Source organism: Euprymna scolopes, chromosome 35 (genome assembly GCF_053919585.1).
Source record: "Euprymna scolopes isolate OS-2025 chromosome 35, ASM5391958v1, whole genome shotgun sequence".
Classification (NCBI taxonomy): Eukaryota; Metazoa; Mollusca; class Cephalopoda; order Sepiida; family Sepiolidae; genus Euprymna; species Euprymna scolopes.
The window spans coordinates 75,877,561-75,896,145 of record NC_136516.1 but is presented as its reverse complement, the minus strand read 5'-3'; the positions used below and the strand labels follow the sequence as shown (position 1 = coordinate 75,896,145).

Below are 18,585 nucleotides of genomic sequence, written 5' to 3'. Positions count from 1 at the left end.
CCCTCCCCCTCTGATTTCTAAACATTCGTACCGTGTTTCTGTAAAAAAATTTTTAATGAAATTAGCCAAAAGAGATGTCATTTTTAATAATTTCGAGTGTCCGAAATTCATTTGACCACTCGTTTTTTTGTTGTGTTAAAAAAAATATTTCAAAATGGTGAGTATTGAAAATTTTGAAAAAAAAAATTTCTTTGGACACTCACTATTAAATAAAACAATCTTTTTACTATGTTTATTCGTTAAAAAGATGATTGGACAGTGTTTTCTCTAGTGGTATGTAGCAATTTAAAAACATAATATCCGAAAAAATCATTATAAATTTGAATCAAGACTTCTGTAGTAATAGTAGCTGTATCAGCAGCAGCAGCAGCGATAACATGGCGTAAACAGATGTTTGTTTTTGTTGTTTATTTTTATTCCAAATCGTTTTTTTTTGTTTTTTTTAAATTGAAAATCTGGTTATAAAAAAAATTCTTACATGTTAGAGCTATTTTGTTATCAACCATACAAATATTTTTAAAAATTGGGTAGTTGTAAATTTTAAAATATTTTAACAAGCGAAAATGTGAAATTATGATGTTTTGGTGTACGATTACGAACAGTAACACACTTTTAATTTTCGTTCCTTAAAAAATGTTTTCAGTGAATTATTATCGAATGGAAACTAATCTATCCGATTATAAAAAAAAAAATTTTTTTTAAATAATCAATATTTAAATATTTGTAGGAGGTGCTCAGTTAAAAAATAACAACGGTAGGAAAGGACATGAAATGTAATTAAAAATCAGAATAACATTAATTCAAATTTTTTAACAATTTGTCAGCTTTAGCAAAAATTTGTTTCTTTTTTATATTTAAATAGAATTTAAATACTTGATATTTTTTCCAAGCATCATGTCTTCTGTTAGAGGGACGTCACTTTTTTAAATAACATTTATTTTTGTCTGTTTGTCATAATTCTTGTAAAGTTTCACAATCTGTATCAAACACCCTCTAAAAAAAAACACTTAATTCTATGTCTAATCCTAGGTACGAGTGGCAAGCCTCCTCCTAAAACCTTTAGCCTTAGCAATAACGCTAAGTAAAAGTGGCAGAGCTCCCCACTAAACAAACTTCCCCTGTAAGCTCATAAAAACGTTTGAAGAAAAGTGCACATGATTAATCTCCCCCCCCCCTCCAATAAATTGGTCAACTGTCCTAAAACGCTAAGATCGTCTTGAAATGGTGAATTATTTTACATTTATGTGAAACCAACCCCCACTCTAAATTCTAAAATTGTTTTTGTTTTGTTTCTATCAAGTCTTCAGGATGTTCACACATAATTTTCCTTAGCCCTATCATTAACCCAAAGTCAGTGGCAACCTCCCTACTTTCTCATAATTGCACAGACTCTCTTAAAACCCTGCATAATCACCTTTTAGAAAACAAACAAACAAAAAAGAAACACCCAGGATTTATCTATCATAGGAAAGGGGGGGGGGGTAACTACCCTAAAACGCTCAAATTATTCAAAATGGGAAATCATTTTACATTAAATTCTAAAATAATTTTTGTTTATTTTTATTAAAGTTTTTCAAGTTGTTCACATGCAATTTTCTATAAAGGTAGAATCACATATTTTGGAGAGGTGGTCAGATGGGGAGGGGTAACAGAAGGTATTAATCTACAATAATACCAAAGAAATATTGCAATATATTCATTTTTAACCAATCCTAGATTTCGATTTCAGTTTTTGGCACATAAAATGCATTACAACTAAATGTTGAGTTCTCTTAACTTTTCTTTTAATGAATACATGGCATTTTTAAGCAATCGCAGCATATTTATGTGAATTTACTACAGATTATTTGGAAACCATTAATTTCTGGAGATTTTCAATAGCATATTCAGATTCCTTGCACAAAAATACTTATATGGCAAATTTCATTGCTTAGTCTTGTGTTTTAACAAAGATATAGCATTTTTACTGAAAAAGTAGTGCAAAAAATGTGACAAAACGCATATGGTCTTAAAGAGGGGAAAATATCCAAACACGCAGGGCATAAAAATAGTCATAACTTCCTTGTTTGATTGGATTTTAAAAATTTAAAAAGATTCTTTCTTAGCTTATCAAGCTCTTTCTATATATACCAATATTGAAATATTTTAAGCCATTTAAATTTTTTCATGTTTATTGCTAATGACAGTCCCTAATAATAGTAAACCCCCACAAAAAAGAGAAATACAAACACATTACACTTTTTAAAAAAAACAAACAAAAAACACACACATACTATCATTAGAAGGTGATGGCAAGGGCCAATCAGATGGTGAAAACTGATGCTATTGACAACTAACCCTTTCTATACCTTGCTGGGTCTGAGGAAATGAAAAAAATCGTCATAAGCAGCTATACTCACTGTTTGAGTATATCATCATTGTATCCCTGAGATGCTTGGGCAAATGGGTTTCCCCCCAACCATCTCCCAATTTAGAGCTCCGAGGAGGGTGGGGAGCAAGCATGATGAAAAAGAAACAAAAAATATTCTATGGCTTCCCAAAAAATTAAAAGACCCCATCCAGAAAGTGATGAAGACGAAAGCATAAACTTTTCGGAGTATATAATCTTAGAATCGCAAGATAACACACAAATAACTAAAATGTCCCCATTCATAATCGAAAAAATTATCAACAAAAATCTGAACACAAAACAAATTAAAAAATTAAAAAATGGAACTTTACTCATACAAGTATCTACTAAAAGTAGTGCCGAAGAAATTTTAACATGGACAAAGTTCCATGATATAAACATCAATGCCTACCCTCACAAAACCCTCAACACCTCAAAGGGAGTCATCAGATGTCCAGAATTAAACACCTGCTCTCTAGAAGAAATAAAAACAAACCTAAAAAAACAAAGTTATACTAAAAGAATTACAATAAAAAAAAAAAAACGAACAAACAATAAACCCCAACACATATTAACTTTCAATACTCCCACCCAACCAATTGAACTCAAGATTGGATATATTAACATTAAAGTAGAAACATATATCCCCAGACCACTTCGCTGCCTAAACTGCCAAAAATTTGGCCACTTCAAAGAATACTGCATCAGGAAAACAGTATGCCCAAAATGTAGCAGTAATGAACACCAGGAAACAGAATGTCAAGGAAATATAAAATACCCAAACTGTGGTGAGAACCATCCAGCATACTCATCACTCTGCCAAAACTGGACCAAAGAAAAAAAATAAACAAACTAAAATATACTAAAAACGTAAGTTTTGCCGAAGCTAGAAAAATTATTGAAACAGCCACCACAACAGAACCAACTAGATCATATATAGGTGCAACCAAAAATCAATTAAAAACAGAAAACATTGTATTTGAAAATAACTACCAAACAATTGAAAATAAAATCCCATCAGATCCCAAAAATCAAACACAATCCTCTAACAAAAAACCCACACAAACTGAAAACATCCCAAAACCAAAAGAACAATCGCCTAGTACCCTCCGCAAAGAAAAAAATCAAATCTCACACCAACCAAACAGAAAATAAATCAAAACCCCAAAAAAGACAGATCTCGCTCCACGTCAAAAACCAGAACTACAGATGAAAACAAATTTAAATCCTTGGAAATAATGGAAACAGACGACAGAGCCTCCGAACCCCCATAATCAAATAGTAGAAAACAACCACTGTTATTCTTAATAAAATAAAAGGAAATCAAAGACATAAAACAAAACTATGGCTAACAAAATAATCCAATGGAATTGCAGAGGTATAAAAGCCAATAAGAATGAATTACTTCTACTAATATCCAATCTCTGCTCTACTATAATATGCCTACAAGAGACTTTTTTAAAACCATCTGAAACTATCAATCTCCATAACTTCACTGAATATAACCACACAACAAATAATCCAAATAGAGCTTCTGGAGGAACATCCATTCTCATCAACAAAAACACAGCACAAAGCCAAATAAATCTACAAACTAATTTACAGGCAATTGCCACCACAACCACTCTACATAGAACAGTCACAATCTGCTCCATCTATCTACTCCCAAATGACCCTATAGATGAAACAGAGATAGAAAAACTTATCAATCAACTTCCTTGCCCCTTCATATTATTAGGTGACTTTAACAGTCATAATGTTAGTTGGGGATGTTCAGACACAGATGGAAAAGGAATCATTATAGAAAATATTATCAACACAATAACCTATGCATATATAATAACAAAACAACAACCTTTATTCACTCTGCTACAAACTCATACTCAGCAATTGACCTCTCTATAAGTGATCCTAGTATCTTTATGGATTACAACTGGACAATGCACGAGGACACTTGTGGGAGCGACCACTTCCCAATAATATTAGAACACTTTGGTTCTGAAACACTCAAAAATTCCTCGTTGGAACCTTAAAAAAGGAAACTGGAATAAATTTAAATCATTATGCGAACACAAATTCTTACCTGGAAAACAGGTGAAAGACCCAATCACTCACTTTACAGATACCATCATCTCAATAGCTGAGGAATGCATACCGAAAACAAAGGTATCAACCAAGTATAATCGGCCCTGATTTAATGATGATTGCAAAAAGGCTATCAGGCTACAACGTGCCGCATTAACAAAATTCAATAATCGACCAACTACTTAGAATTTAAACATCAAAATATGCAGAGCTAAAGCACGACGAACAATAAAAGAAGCCAAATGTGAATCATGGAAAAACTTTGTGTCCAAAATCAACAATAACACCAAAGACAAAACCATATGGAAAATGATACGGAAAATATCGAGAAAAAACACTAGTTCCCCTCTCAACCACTTCTGTATAAACAATAAAAAAATAACTGAAAAAAAGGACATAACCAACATGCTTGCAGACACTATTGCAAATAATTCATCATCCAAAAATTACAATAAAAAATTCCAGACTATTAAACATGAATCAGAAAAAAAAAACGTACACTTTAAAAGTAATAATGAAGAAGTTTATAAACTTTTTACCATTCAAGAACTAAAGGATTCATTAAAAAAAGCCAATAACACGGCTGAAGGACCAGATGAGATAACATATGAATTCCTGAACCAACTACCAGATGAACCATTAAAGTACTTTCCATTCTTAATGACATCTGGATCAATGGCAACTTTCCAGCTATACGGAAACAAACCAGTCATTCCCATACCAAAACCAGGGAAGGATGCATCTGACCCCTCTAATTATCGCTCCATAGCTCTAACAAGCTGTGTGTGTGCAAGACGATGGAGAGAATGATAAACACCAGACTAATGTGGTTTCTTGAAATAAAATAAAATATTAACCAACCTTCAACGCGGTTTCCGAAAACAACGGAGCACTACAGACCACTTAATACGACTGGAAACCTTTAGCAGAAATGCATTTATACAAAAAAAGTGCATATGACTGCTATATTCTTTGATTTGGAAAAAGCTTACGATACCACATGGCGATATGATATCATGAAAGATCTCAAAGAAGCCGGACTGAAAGGAAGACTACCCATCTTCATCAACAATAGATTATTTAATGTCCGTGTAGCAACATGCCTCTCTGATATTAAGGAACAGGAGTACCACAGGGAAGTATTTTATCTGTAACATTGTTTAATCTAAAGATTAACAATATCGTTAAATGCAAAAACCAAGGTGTGGATTGCTCACTATATGTAGATGATTTTTTAATTGCATATAGCTTAAGGCATATCCATATAATTGAGCGTCAACTACAACTATGCATCGACAAATTAAAAAAATGGACAACCGAAAACGGATTTAAGTTTTCCACTAATAAGACTAAATGCGTGCACTTTTGTCAGCTTAGAAAACTGCACCCAGATCCTCTTAAAACTAGATGATACCCAGATTCCTCTTGTCGACGAACATAAATTCTTAGGGTTAATATTAGACAAAATACTCGCATTCATCCCTCATATTAAGCACTTAAAGAATAAATGCAACAAAACTCTCCAGTTAATGCGAGTCATTGCCCAGACAGACTAGGGAGCGGACAGACAAACCCTACTGAAATTATATAGATCACTAGTACGCTCAAAAATAGATTATTATTATTATGGCAGGCTTCATTTATGACGCCACCAGAAAATCATATATAAAGATACTAGATACTGTTCAACATCAGGGCCTCAGGCTTGTACTGGGAGCCTTCCAAACTTCTCCCACCGATAGTCTCTATACAGAAGCCAACGAACCGCCATTATCAATTCGGCGCCACAAATTAGCTTTACAGTACTTAACCAAAATTCTCTCTTGTCCAGACAATCCTGCCTACGATTGTATTGCAAACGCACTAGATTACAATCTCTACGATAGGAAAAAAAATCACAACCATCAAATCCAGCCTTCAATCCCAACTACCAAAATCTATTTGACCAAAAGGTAAAAGCTATAAAACCTTTTGGTCTTCGTATGAAACCATTAGTGGAAGATGCAGGTATCACAATCAGGAACATCCATGAGGTCAACCAACTAAACCTCCCACCCTGACTACTAAAACAACCTGAAATTATCTTTGAACTAAACAAGCTCCCCAAAAAATCAAACTCATCCACAGAACTATCAAGAAAAATTATTTAACATTCAGGAAAAATACTCAAATCATCAGCATATCTATACAGATGGTTCTAAGGACGGCAACAGAACTGGATGCGGAATAATATCCAATAGCATTACCTTGCAGAAGCGACTACCAGACTATGCTTCAATTTTTAGTACTGAAGCCACAGCTATAGACCTGCCACTAGACCTCATTACTGACCTCACCTACAACAAATTTATAATTTTTTCAGACTCCCTATCAGTACTCGAATCTCTATAGAGCCAAAATTTAAATAACCCGCTACTCATTAATCTATTACAAAAAATACACACTCTTTCACAAAATAAAAATATCAAATTCTGCTGGATACCCAGTCATTTTGGAATCCAAGGCAATGAAAAAGCCAACAAAGCTGCAAAAAATGCACTAAATCTTGATGTAAATGATATAAAAATTCCACACTCGGACTACAAACAACTAATACATAGATTCATTTTGAAGAAATGGCAAGAATAATGGAATAATTGTCAAAACAATAAACTTTTCAAAATCAAACCTACAATAGAGAAATGTTTACCAAATTTCAGAAAATCGCGTAGAGAGGAAGTAGTTTTGTCCCGCATTTGCATAGGACATGCACACATAACCCACCTCTTTTCTGCTAAAAAAAAGAAGACCCTCCAGAATGTGTGGCACGCTAAGAACCCTTTACTGTAAAACACTTTCTTTTGGATTGTGGCGACCTCGAGCATATCCGGCAGAACTATTGCAACGTTAACAATTTGAAAGAACTATTTAAAAAAGTCAATCCTAACAAAATACTAACATTTCTAAAAAAAAAAAAAAGCCAATTTATACAAAAGAATATAATTTTACCCGATCCAATTTCACCCCCACAAAAAAAAAAAAAAACCCCAAAAAAAACACCACCTAATGACCCAAAAAGGCTGACTGAATAAGTTAAAATATCTAACAATAAAAAATAAAAAAATAAAAAATGACGGACCTCAGCATTAAATAACCAAAAAAAAAAAGGTTGATACGCCGTAAAACCCAACCTAACCTAACCTAACCTAATAAAATGTTAATCAAAATCAGGGGTCTGATTGTTCAGATTCAAACAGCATATTGTCGATATTTTCTAGATATCAATGCTGGCATGTGTTGAACAGTTTGGGTAATTCCATGTCAAATTATCCAGGGCTTGAAACCCTTCATCTCACCCAAACTAGTTGCTTCCACCAAAAGGGTATTTCTGAACCCTCAGCAAAAGACCCAATAAAACAACTTCTTACCATTTTTGAGCCAGCGGTACTTAATAGTGTCTGCATGAATGTCCAGAAGAAGATAAAAACAAAAGGGTACCATATCAGCCACATCATTTTGTTTTGCTTTTTGTTAGGCCCCATATGAATGATTCCAAAATCTGATAAAATCATATAGATAACTTCATTTCTGAGCAAATCTGATTCCATTTTTGGATTCCTTGGGTCAAAAAACTTGCCTGAGTGAATTTTCAGGGTCACATCATGTTCCAAACTGAAAATATTCAAGCAAACGTAATTATTAAATCATCACCTGCGTAATGTATCACGCGATTTATACAAAACAGAAAATGCTCTAATGATGCGCCCCCATGATGCAAATTAAAACAAAAGCTGAGGATATTGGTTTCAAAATCCTAAATTTCTGAATAATTGGACATGAAAGCTAACTTTTTTCGAACCCCATCGTAGATGTCCTTTTCTCTTCCCTGCAACCTTTTTCTCATAGAAAAGATGTTGCGAGTTTGTCTCTACTTTAGCGTTATTTTCATGGCAAGTGCTCGACTGAGCTCCAATCTATGCCCCCCCCTCGCCAGACTTTCACAAGAAACGCCCATCTAGCAGAAAACACTATCACTAATTTCCCCCATTCTTTATCTGTGCCTAAACCTAAACGTAGATTCCATGAACAAAGCTTCTTTCTTAGAACTGCACACCTGTGGAATTATCTTCCGTTTTCCTGCTTTCCAACTGATTACAATATGGTTGTCTTCAAGTCTAACATAAACAAGTTTTTGATGAAGCGTTCCATATAAGTTAACAAATTTACCGAATTTCCATTAACGATTACTATATTGTCCAATTTCTACTTTACACTCTTTAACCCTTATCCTCGAGTGGCCTCTTGGCCTTGATAAGTGGTGATGTCTATGTAAAAAAAAAACAAAAAAACTTCTCGGGTACTCATAAAATTTGATTTTATTATTTAAAATAAAACTACTGATATTTTTGTTTTGTCAAGAGTACATACATCAATACAGATTTCTCTATTTTTGTTTTTTAATATAAGGGAAATTCAGGATAAGAACAACATTAGCAAACTAAGCAGAAAACTTTTTGACTATTGGAAAATGTTTGGAGATGTCAGAAATGAGTAGAAAACAAGTATGATGAGATTTTTTTCTTTTTTCTATAATGAAAATACAATTAACAATGACTCTATTTTTCTGTTTCCAAATGTATCAGGAAGATGAGGACGAGGAAGATGAAGATGCAAATCAAAGCATTGCAACTGATGACATATCTGTTGAGCCTAATGAACCTGCTAATCTAAGCGGCAACTCAGAAGTTGAAGATTCAGAGAAAAGTATGGATGTTGCACCTAGTACTGATGATGGTAAAACTGAGGTGCAAGGAATAATCGGCACCAAAGAACCAATTACATCGGAAGAAAACCCCAAAACGCCTGACAATGACATGGATGAAAAAGACAGCAGTTCACTGGTAAATATTCATTTTGACGAAAAGAAACTTTCTCTTTTTATGGCTTTATTTTAGGTCCTTGTTCTAGTTCTTTAAAAAAATATAAAATAAGGACAATGCTATTTACACTAGACCACTATTCATGGAGGATATCACTCAAAAGTTTGGACTTCTCTAAAAGTGACCTGCAAGCCAAAGCCTTCTCTCTTTTAGTAAGTGAAAGTGTCTGTATAATTTTATTAAGTGAAAGTGTCTGTATAATTTTATTAAGTGAAAGTGTCTGTATAATTTTAGTAAGTGAAAGTGTCTGAATAATTTTAGTAAGTGAAAGTGTCTGTATAATTTTAGTAAGTGAAAGTGTCTGTATAATTTTAGTAAGTGAAAGTGTCTGTATAATTTTAGTAAGTGAAAGTGTCTGAATAATTTTAGTAAGTGAAAGTGTCTGAATAATTTTAGTAAGTGAAAGTGTCTGAATAATTTTAGTAAGTGAAAGTGTCTGAATAATTTTAGTAAGTGAAAGTGTCTGTATAATTTTAGTAAGTGAAAGTGTCTGTATAATTTTAGTAAGTGAAAGCGTCTGTATAATTTTAGTAAGGAAGAAAGCGTCTGTATAATTTTAGTAAGGAAGAAAGCGTCTGTATAATTTTAGTAAGGAAGAAAGCGTCTGTATAATTTTAGTAAGGAAGAAAGCGTCTGTATAATTTTAGTAAGGAAGAAAGCGTCTGTATAATTTTAGTAAGGAAGAAAGCGTCTGTATAATTTTAGTAAGGAAGAAAGCGTCTGTATAATTTTAGTAAGGAAGAAAGCGTCTGTATAATTTTAGTAAGGAAGAAAGCGTCTGTATAATTTTAGTAAGGAAGAAAGCGTCTGTATAATTTTAGTAAGGAAGAAAGCGTCTGTATAATTTTAGTAAGGAAGAAAGCGTCTGTATAATTTTAGTAAGGAAGAAAGCGTCTGTATAATTTTAGTAAGGAAGAAAGCGTCTGTATAATTTTAGTAAGGAAGAAAGCGTCTGTATAATTTTAGTAAGGAAGAAAGCGTCTGTATAATTTTAGTAAGGAAGAAAGCGTCTGTATAATTTTAGTAAGGAAGAAAGCGTCTGTATAATTTTAGTAAGGAAGAAAGCGTCTGTATAATTTTAGTAAGGAAGAAAGCGTCTGTATAATTTTAGTAAGGAAGAAAGCGTCTGTATAATTTTAGTAAGGAAGAAAGCGTCTGTAATTGGTTCTTGTTTAGGTTTGTCACTACATAACTAATACAACTGGTAACATCCTTATGTATGTTTTATCAAGTAATGCTTTTTACTGTTCGTTCAATGAGTGACCAGGAAGCTAAAGCCGTTTCTCTCTTTATCATATATCTTCAGAGTTCAAGTTGTTTTGTAATCACATTGTGCAACATTAAACACAAAGTTTTTGTATTTCACGTTTTGTTTATTTAAAAATGACTAATTTCATTTAACATTTGACATGATTTGATTTATACCATATTCTTTTTAATATTTTCTCCGCATTTTAATATTATCTTAGTAATATCAAAAAAAGATCAATTTTCAAATTGTGGTACAAATTATGTTTTGGTTTTGATGTAAAGCGGAACCTCCTCTGCTTGTTGTTGATTTAATATATAATACAACTATTGTCACTTCTTGCTCCCTATTTTTCAAGAAGCAAAGAATTGTCATTCATGTCCAATATTTCTAAAATGTTTTTCGTTTTATTTTCTAACATAACATCTGACAAAATTAAAATTTATTTTTGCTTTGAATATTTTTTTGTTGTCACAAAAAAAAAAAATTTCGCCTTTTCTGGCTTCATTTTGAGTCTTTGTTCTAATTCTGAAAAAAAAAGGGATGTTACTTATATAGACTACTATCGATGATTGACTCTTAGTGGTTAGGGTTTTGTAGAAATTACAAAAGTAGATGGATATTTATGGTGTTCACTTTTTTTTTTTTTTTTTTTTTTCTAGCAGGGTCTGCTTTTTGATCAATTTGTTTTATATATATATATTGTCATTTCATCACAGCTACATATATCATACGGATTTTTGTTTTATGATGGAAATGTTGGACAAAAACCAAAACATGCACACACATACATACACACACACACACATTTAGAGAGAGAGAGAGAGAGGATGGTTCTTTTTTGTCCATTTATTTTCATTAGAACTAATATCCTCTGTAGATAGTTGTTGAATTGTAAGATATTTTTAAAACTGGTTATTTAAGTCTGAATTACTACTTAGAACTTTTGCAAACATTGATAAATAAAAAAATCCAATTACTGGATACTTTGCCACAGTAAACCCGTTAGTACTTCTACAATAGTTCAGTAATACAAATTAGTTTCATCATTTCTTTTTTTCACACTTGCTTTTTTTTTTTTTAATCGGATAACTTTCCATACTAAAAACAATTTTGCTTATTTAAGAATGTAATTTTTAATGATACTTGTTATTTATTTTAGATGAAAACTGATGCTGTATCCACTGATCCTCCAGGTAGGTGTTTGTTCATATTTTTGTTTTTAAATAAAATTATTCCAAGAATTTTGTAAGTTTATGTAGATAATTCTCAAGTGATTAGTTTTAACTCTGCAAAAGCACTAAAGAATCTCATTTCTAAGTAGTTCACGTTAAATATGTCCATTGTTTTCATATAATGATTAGTAGACATACCCGTGACCTATTGGGTGAGAAGCACTACCACTATGTATTCTACTTTAATTTGCTTGATAAAATTAATTTACATAAATTGCGTTCATTGTTTGTATATAATGCTTATTATCAGTTTCTGTGAAAAATATTGCTGAGCACAATTTTTATTTTCCTTTTTTTATGCCATCTTTAATTATCATCTTTAAAGTAATATGAAGATTTTCTGCATTAAATGATGAAATGTAGCAGACTATTAAAAAATCCATCTGAAAGTACAAGAAATGATTTAAATTTTCAAGTGCATCTTTATCAAGTCCGTCATGCTTATGTTTGTAATAGCATTTCAAAATGCTTCCATACAAAACGATAGTGATGCATCTTTTGTGGATGCTTGCAGAGACAATGACTTGGCACTGGAATTAAAATCTCTTTGAATGTTGATTAGAATTCCTGTTGATCATGTTGTATGCCAGAATCAAGTCGCATTATATTCTCCGCTGCTCAAGCGAGAATTGATTAGATTTGAAGTGTATGGCACAAGATGATAAAAGAAATGTACACGCTATTGAAGTTCTGTCTAAAAGTGCAAGAAATTCTTTAAATTTTTAAATGCATCTAAGCGATGTTATTAAAAGAATGTTTTAGAGAAAGAGATTTGGCTCTAATGAAGAAGTGGAACAAAGTAAAATTTTGCCTAAAAGGTGTTTGTTAGACCTGGGACTTATTGCATGTTCTGAGTCATAACCATTATCAGTATTCTATTTTGATTTCAATTGAAATTATATCGTTTGCATATAATCATCATTATCAGCTATTTGTGTAAAATAAATAAAAATGACTGGTCATATTTCTTTTTCTTTGCTTTGTCTTTGTAAATATCATCTTGAAAGCAATATGAAAACTTTCCGAATCAATGAAATGTACCAGACTATTAAAAATCTGCCTGAAAGTGCAAGAAATAATTTCAATTTTGTCTAAGCATCTTTATCAGGTTTGTTGCACTTAGGTTTGTAATCACTTTTCAAGCTGCATCCACGCATCTTTACAACAGGCGCTGTTAGATTTTTTTCTTTTTTACCATTTTCATTACTTAACATGCAGATTGAATGACTAGCTTTAAAATACTCATTGGTTTCAACAATTTTAATATATATTTAGCCAGCCCACGGCATTCATCCTAGACAGATTAAACTTGCTTCTCCTGAAGAAGGAAGTTTCATGGGAATATCAAGTTCACAAGTGCTTCCCAGTCGCATGTATAATTTGGAATAATAGGAAAGATAGTTAATCGGTTTGTTACACTAAAGTTTGAAACGGCCAGCATTTTTGTTGAATGCACAGTGTGAATAAGCACTCTTTAATAATGGATCTGTCCATCTTGTTATATTATAGTATTTATTCTAATAATAATTATTATAATTGTACATTTGTTTTGAAAATGAACAATTCTTTTTGAATTGTATCCGCCATTTATTAAATTGCACCAAAAAGATAACAAAGATATTTTGAGATTTTAACAAAATCAGTTTTCATTTATAAGAAGATATTTTTATTAGGAAAACCGTTATAGATTGTTTGAGAGATGCAAGTGGCATGATAATTATGGAATCGTCAAGTAGGGTTAATATTTAGTTGGAACACTTAGGTACTAATATTGGTGGAGAGGGTATTGATCCGTTTTGGTGAAGACTTGTCTTGAAAGCATCATTTTCAATTGTGATCATGTTTTGACATTAAAAGCTCAAGCATTCGAATTAAGACAATCTATATAATAATATCCTACAGCAATTTTGTATTTGTATATAAGTTACCAGAGAGATTTTAATAAAAGTGGTCAAGTTTCAAACTCCTAGTTCAATTTTTTTTTTTTTTTTTTACATGGGGGGGTCACCACTTATCAAGGCCTGGAGGCCACTCAGGGATAAGGGTTATTGCATGTACAGTAATCAATGAGATAGTATTGTAGTAATCATTAGTATTGGAGATTTGATAGTGTCTTAGTTAAGGGGGCGGTTTGTCAGGAATTTGTTTATGTTGGATTTGAAGACATCCAAGTTGTAGTCAGGTGGGAAACAGGCGAACGGAAGAGAGTTCCACAATCGTGCACTTCTGAGAAAGCTCTGCTCATGGAATCTACGTTTGGATTTAGGCACAGATAAAGAGTGGGGAAAATTATTGACAGTAGTTTCAGCCAGACGGGTGTTTCTCGTGAAAGATTGGCGAGGGGGAACGAGAGATTGGAGCTCAGGCGAGCACTTGCCATGGAAATAACGATAAAAAAAGACAGGCTCGCAACGTCTCTTCTGTGGGAGAGAGGCTGCAGGGAAGAGAAAAGGTTATCCCCCACCAAACCACGAAGTCTATTTTGTACTCTGTCAAGGCAGGATAGACTTTTTAGCAGCTCCTGCCCAGATGTGGTAGCAGTACTCCATCCTTGGATGTACTTGGCTTTTATACAGATAGAGAATTGCATCAGTAGTGAGATATCTTCTGGAATGGTAGAAGGATCCCACCATTTTCCCAGCGTCCCTGGCAACAGATTTGATGTACGTGTTCCATATCAGATCAGGAGTAAATGTCAAACCCAGAAGCTTGTCAAAACATGGAGCCTCCCCTAGACGAGAGCCATCCATTACAATTGATGCCAGCTGGGGATCAGAGCGTTGATGATGTAAAGATAAAAGCTTGGTTTTGGATGCATTAAAAGTGACCAGCCACCTCTTCTCCCATTGTACCACGCGCTCAAGATCAGAGGAGAGAGAATTAGAGAGAACTTTGTCATTTACGGCTTTTGATGTGTTGCCATAGATGGTCGTGTCATCAGCATAGATGTCAACGAATGATTTAAGTATGTGTTTTGGGAGATCATTGATGTAGATCAGGAAGAGAGTTGGGCCCAGGATGAACCCCTGGGGGACTTCAGCATTATTACTGTGGGCCTCTGATTTCTGCCCATCAACCACTACTCTTATGAACCTATCAGAGAGAAATGATTTAATAATTGAGAAAACATTTCCAGTAATACCATAGCTGGAAATATTGTGAAGTAGGCCCTTATGCCATACCTTATCGAAGGCCTTCGATATGTCAAGAGCAATTACCCTGGAAAGGAAATCTTTGTCGAGAGATTCACTAATCCTATGTGATATAACCGTTAGCACATCTGCTGTAGATCTTGCAGAGCGGAAACCATATTGCATGTCACTAAGAAGATTGTTTCTGTTGAGGTGGTTGACTACTTCTTTATTTAATATGGATTCCAACAACTTACTCATGACACACAGGAGACTTATTTGTCTGTACTGAGAGGGAGATGACTTTTCACCTGAATTCTTAAATATAGGGCATACTGATGAGGTTTTCCAGGGTGTTGGAAAGCACTTCTCCTTAAGGCAATGCTTAAACAGTTTTGTAAGTATGGGGGCAAGTTCTGGTTGGAACTTTTTCAGCACTATAACTGGAATGCCGTCAGGGCCAGTTGCTTTACTGGAATCAAGGTTCTTGATTAGCTTGGCGACCTCACGCACAGATATTTGTATGTTGCATAGCGTGTTGTCTGTTATAGGAGGAAATACAGGGAGTTGATGGCCATTGTCGTATAGGGTAGAATTAGCTGCCAAGTTCTTGGCAAATAGTCTGGCCTTGTCTGATGCTGACGAGATGACCTCAGGTCCATTGATGATAGTTGGGATAGAACGCACGCTTCTGTTCAAGATCCTGTTTGCTATTTGCCAGAACTGGTGGGAACCAAGCCGCAGCTCAGCTACTTTGGATTTAACAGACTGAGCATATAGCTCTCTTCTATTTTTTATTACTTTTACAGTGGTTGCTGGCAGTCCTGAAAGCAGCTTTAGTCTCAGTACATCTATTACGTTGGTAGCTATGGAAAAAGTGATTTCTGTGCACGATGGCAGCAGCACATTCAGGGGAGAACCATCGCTGGCTGTTAGGTTTTTGTTGGAATTTTTTGGATGGTATGAATCGGTCTATGCCTACAATTAACCATTCGGTCAAGTCTGATACTATAGTTATAGATATAGTTCAATTGTGTGAACAAGAGCCTGATATATTCGGCATTTAGTTGTAAGCTTGATTTCCTACTTTGAACATGTTGGATTGATATGCCATATAACGCACAAAACCAGTTCATATAAATAATTTAATTTTGATTTTTTTTTTTTAGTCTTTGGCTAATTTAGGCATAAAAATTATAATCTATCTCAGAGTAATATGTTTTGTTTTTTTGTTTTGTTTTTATGAATGTTATCTATTTTTGTTACGATCACAATGATTTTTGATAAGAAAAACCTCAAATTCTGTCAGATGTTATTTTCTTCCGATTTCGTCTTTCAGTGAATATTTGTTATTTGTGATAATGATTAATGAATAAATTGGTGATATTTTAAAATTATTTTGAAGAAATTGTTGTTGGTTTCATTGTAAGCCTCATTGTTGGCAGCATCAGTTTGAGCCCTGGGCTGCAGTTATTTGACCACATGAAAGATAGAAGAGTTTTGATGGGACACAAAGTTGTCATAAAATTTCTTCACATCCTTGGATATAACAACAATGCCACCTATCAAGCATTCATTTCAAATGATTTGTTCTGAAAATTCTTGGGTTTTTTTTTTTTTGTTCAGAAATTACTAATCAAACTTTATTAAAGCTTTTTTTAAGTTCTTATTCGATATTCCCCTCTCCCTCTCTGCCTTAATAATCTACTTGATATGGCACCATTGTTATTGATGTAGATTTGAGGTGTCTTTCTATGCCAATTAGATTTTGATTGACCTGCATATAAACTGGTCAACATTTGCTGTTTACCAGGGATGAACAATGTGTAGTCTCTGTTTTCAGCAGATCATTCCCTCTGACCCTTCCTCTCTTTCTATCTCATCCCCAACATACGAGAGAGAGAGAGTGAACCTTGTCTTTATTCAATGTTTTTATAGCTTGGTGGAAAAGACAGGTTGATCATTTAATAATATTGGTAAAAGAAAGAAACAAAATTGTGTATTTTTATTACTTGTTTAATTCACGACACAACACTCTGCTGTTGTGCAATGAAGTTTAGTAAGTTTTCATTTCCTATCAACTGTTTCATTCTAAATTAACTTTCTGTAGCACTGCCACCGCCACAGTCATCATCATCACCCTTGAAAGACGTTAACACAAAGGAGGAAGACGAGCCGAAAGATGCAGACAAACCCGCAGTGACCAACTCTCAGGAGGATCAGTCGGATGAGACTAAGCAAGATGATGATGATGCCCCTGCTCCTACAGCCGCCACTGACGACAAGAAGAAAGATGGAGAAAAGGATGAGAAGAATCCTGTCGGCGACCTTTTACCTCCGTCACCAACAAGTGTGCCCTGTGTAGCACCATTGACTCTAAAAGACACTATAAATATGGACACTTCGTCTGCTCAGCAGAATGAAGAGAATGAGTCTCTGATTGTACATGTGGACGATACTCAAAATGATCTCGATGCTGACCTCTTGACCTCTCGGGCTAATGGGTTGAAATTAAGGCAAGCGGCAAAGGAAAAGTCGGTTGGTAAGACAGAAGGGAAGAAGTCTGATGTCGGAAGCAATTCGACAGAAGGTGGAAGTGGAACCGGTGATGGAGAAGGAGGAGGGAGTGTAGGGGTGAGCGATGATAAAGGTAGCATGGACGATGCGAAGAAGACTGAGAAGAAGCCTGATGAAAAGAAAGATGAGAAATTGAAGAGGTTGGTTTTCATCTCATCTTCCTTACCCCCAACTGCTTTCACTCCAGATGTCATTTGTTTCATGTCTTCTTACTTTTCTTGAAACACAACGTGACAAAGAGAAAGGAATTCTTAGACACTTACACTTAAACTCGGTTAGTTAAAATGTACGTATTTATATTTCACCAGCTTAGTCTGATATCGTTTTCCTTTTTTAAAAGTTACTAAGTTAATTTCCATGCGTGTATGATTAAGTAAAAGTATTTCTGACATCAACTGCAAAGCTGTCAATTTTTAACGTTTAAAATAATATTGTTATCGTAAGGATTGTGTGACATGTTTTAGTGTTTGTTATTTGTGGCTTTTTAAACTCTAAAACTGCAACGCACAATTGCATGCGTTGGTCGGTGTTTCTTCTGAAAGTGAATTGATGTTATTGACAAATTTTAGTTCATATTGAAACTCATGAAATGTAAAGGGGTCAGCAGATGACGAGATACGAGACTGGAGTGGATGTTCAACATAGACAAGAAATAATATACATGGGAATATTCATTAAAGATTTATTTTGACCATTTTTCATTGGATGGCACTCAAGTCCTTCTCCACTCTTTTCCCATTGTTGGAAGCACTTGTAGAAAGTCAAGATTAAAACTGTTGGCAGAATTAATCTTTATATTTATGGTCATCACGGTGCCCTTTCAAATATGATGTAATGAAGGAAGCCCAGTAGAAATTAGATTATCATTTGTATGCACCTTCATTAAAGAATGAAAAACTTGTAATCGTTTATCAAGTAACTTAAAAGGATCAAATGTAAAGTGCTATATGCAATTAAGTCATTATGAAAAATGTCTCCATTCCTAATCAGAATAAGTATT

General features: G+C 33.9%; 1 protein-coding gene across 2 annotated transcripts in view; it reads left to right on the top strand.

The window, feature by feature from the left end:
- The window catches only part of LOC145259949 (uncharacterized), a 95,724-nt gene that overhangs the window by 37,860 nt on the left and 39,279 nt on the right, over positions 1–18,585 (top strand). For both annotated transcript variants that reach the window (XM_080117925.1, XM_080117924.1), the window contains exons 4-6: positions 9,097–9,354; positions 11,805–11,838; positions 17,119–17,725. In XM_080117925.1, coding sequence (XP_079974051.1) covers positions 9,097–9,354; positions 11,805–11,838; positions 17,119–17,725 — 899 coding nt within the window. The remainder of the gene's footprint in view (positions 1–9,096; positions 9,355–11,804; positions 11,839–17,118; positions 17,726–18,585) is intronic.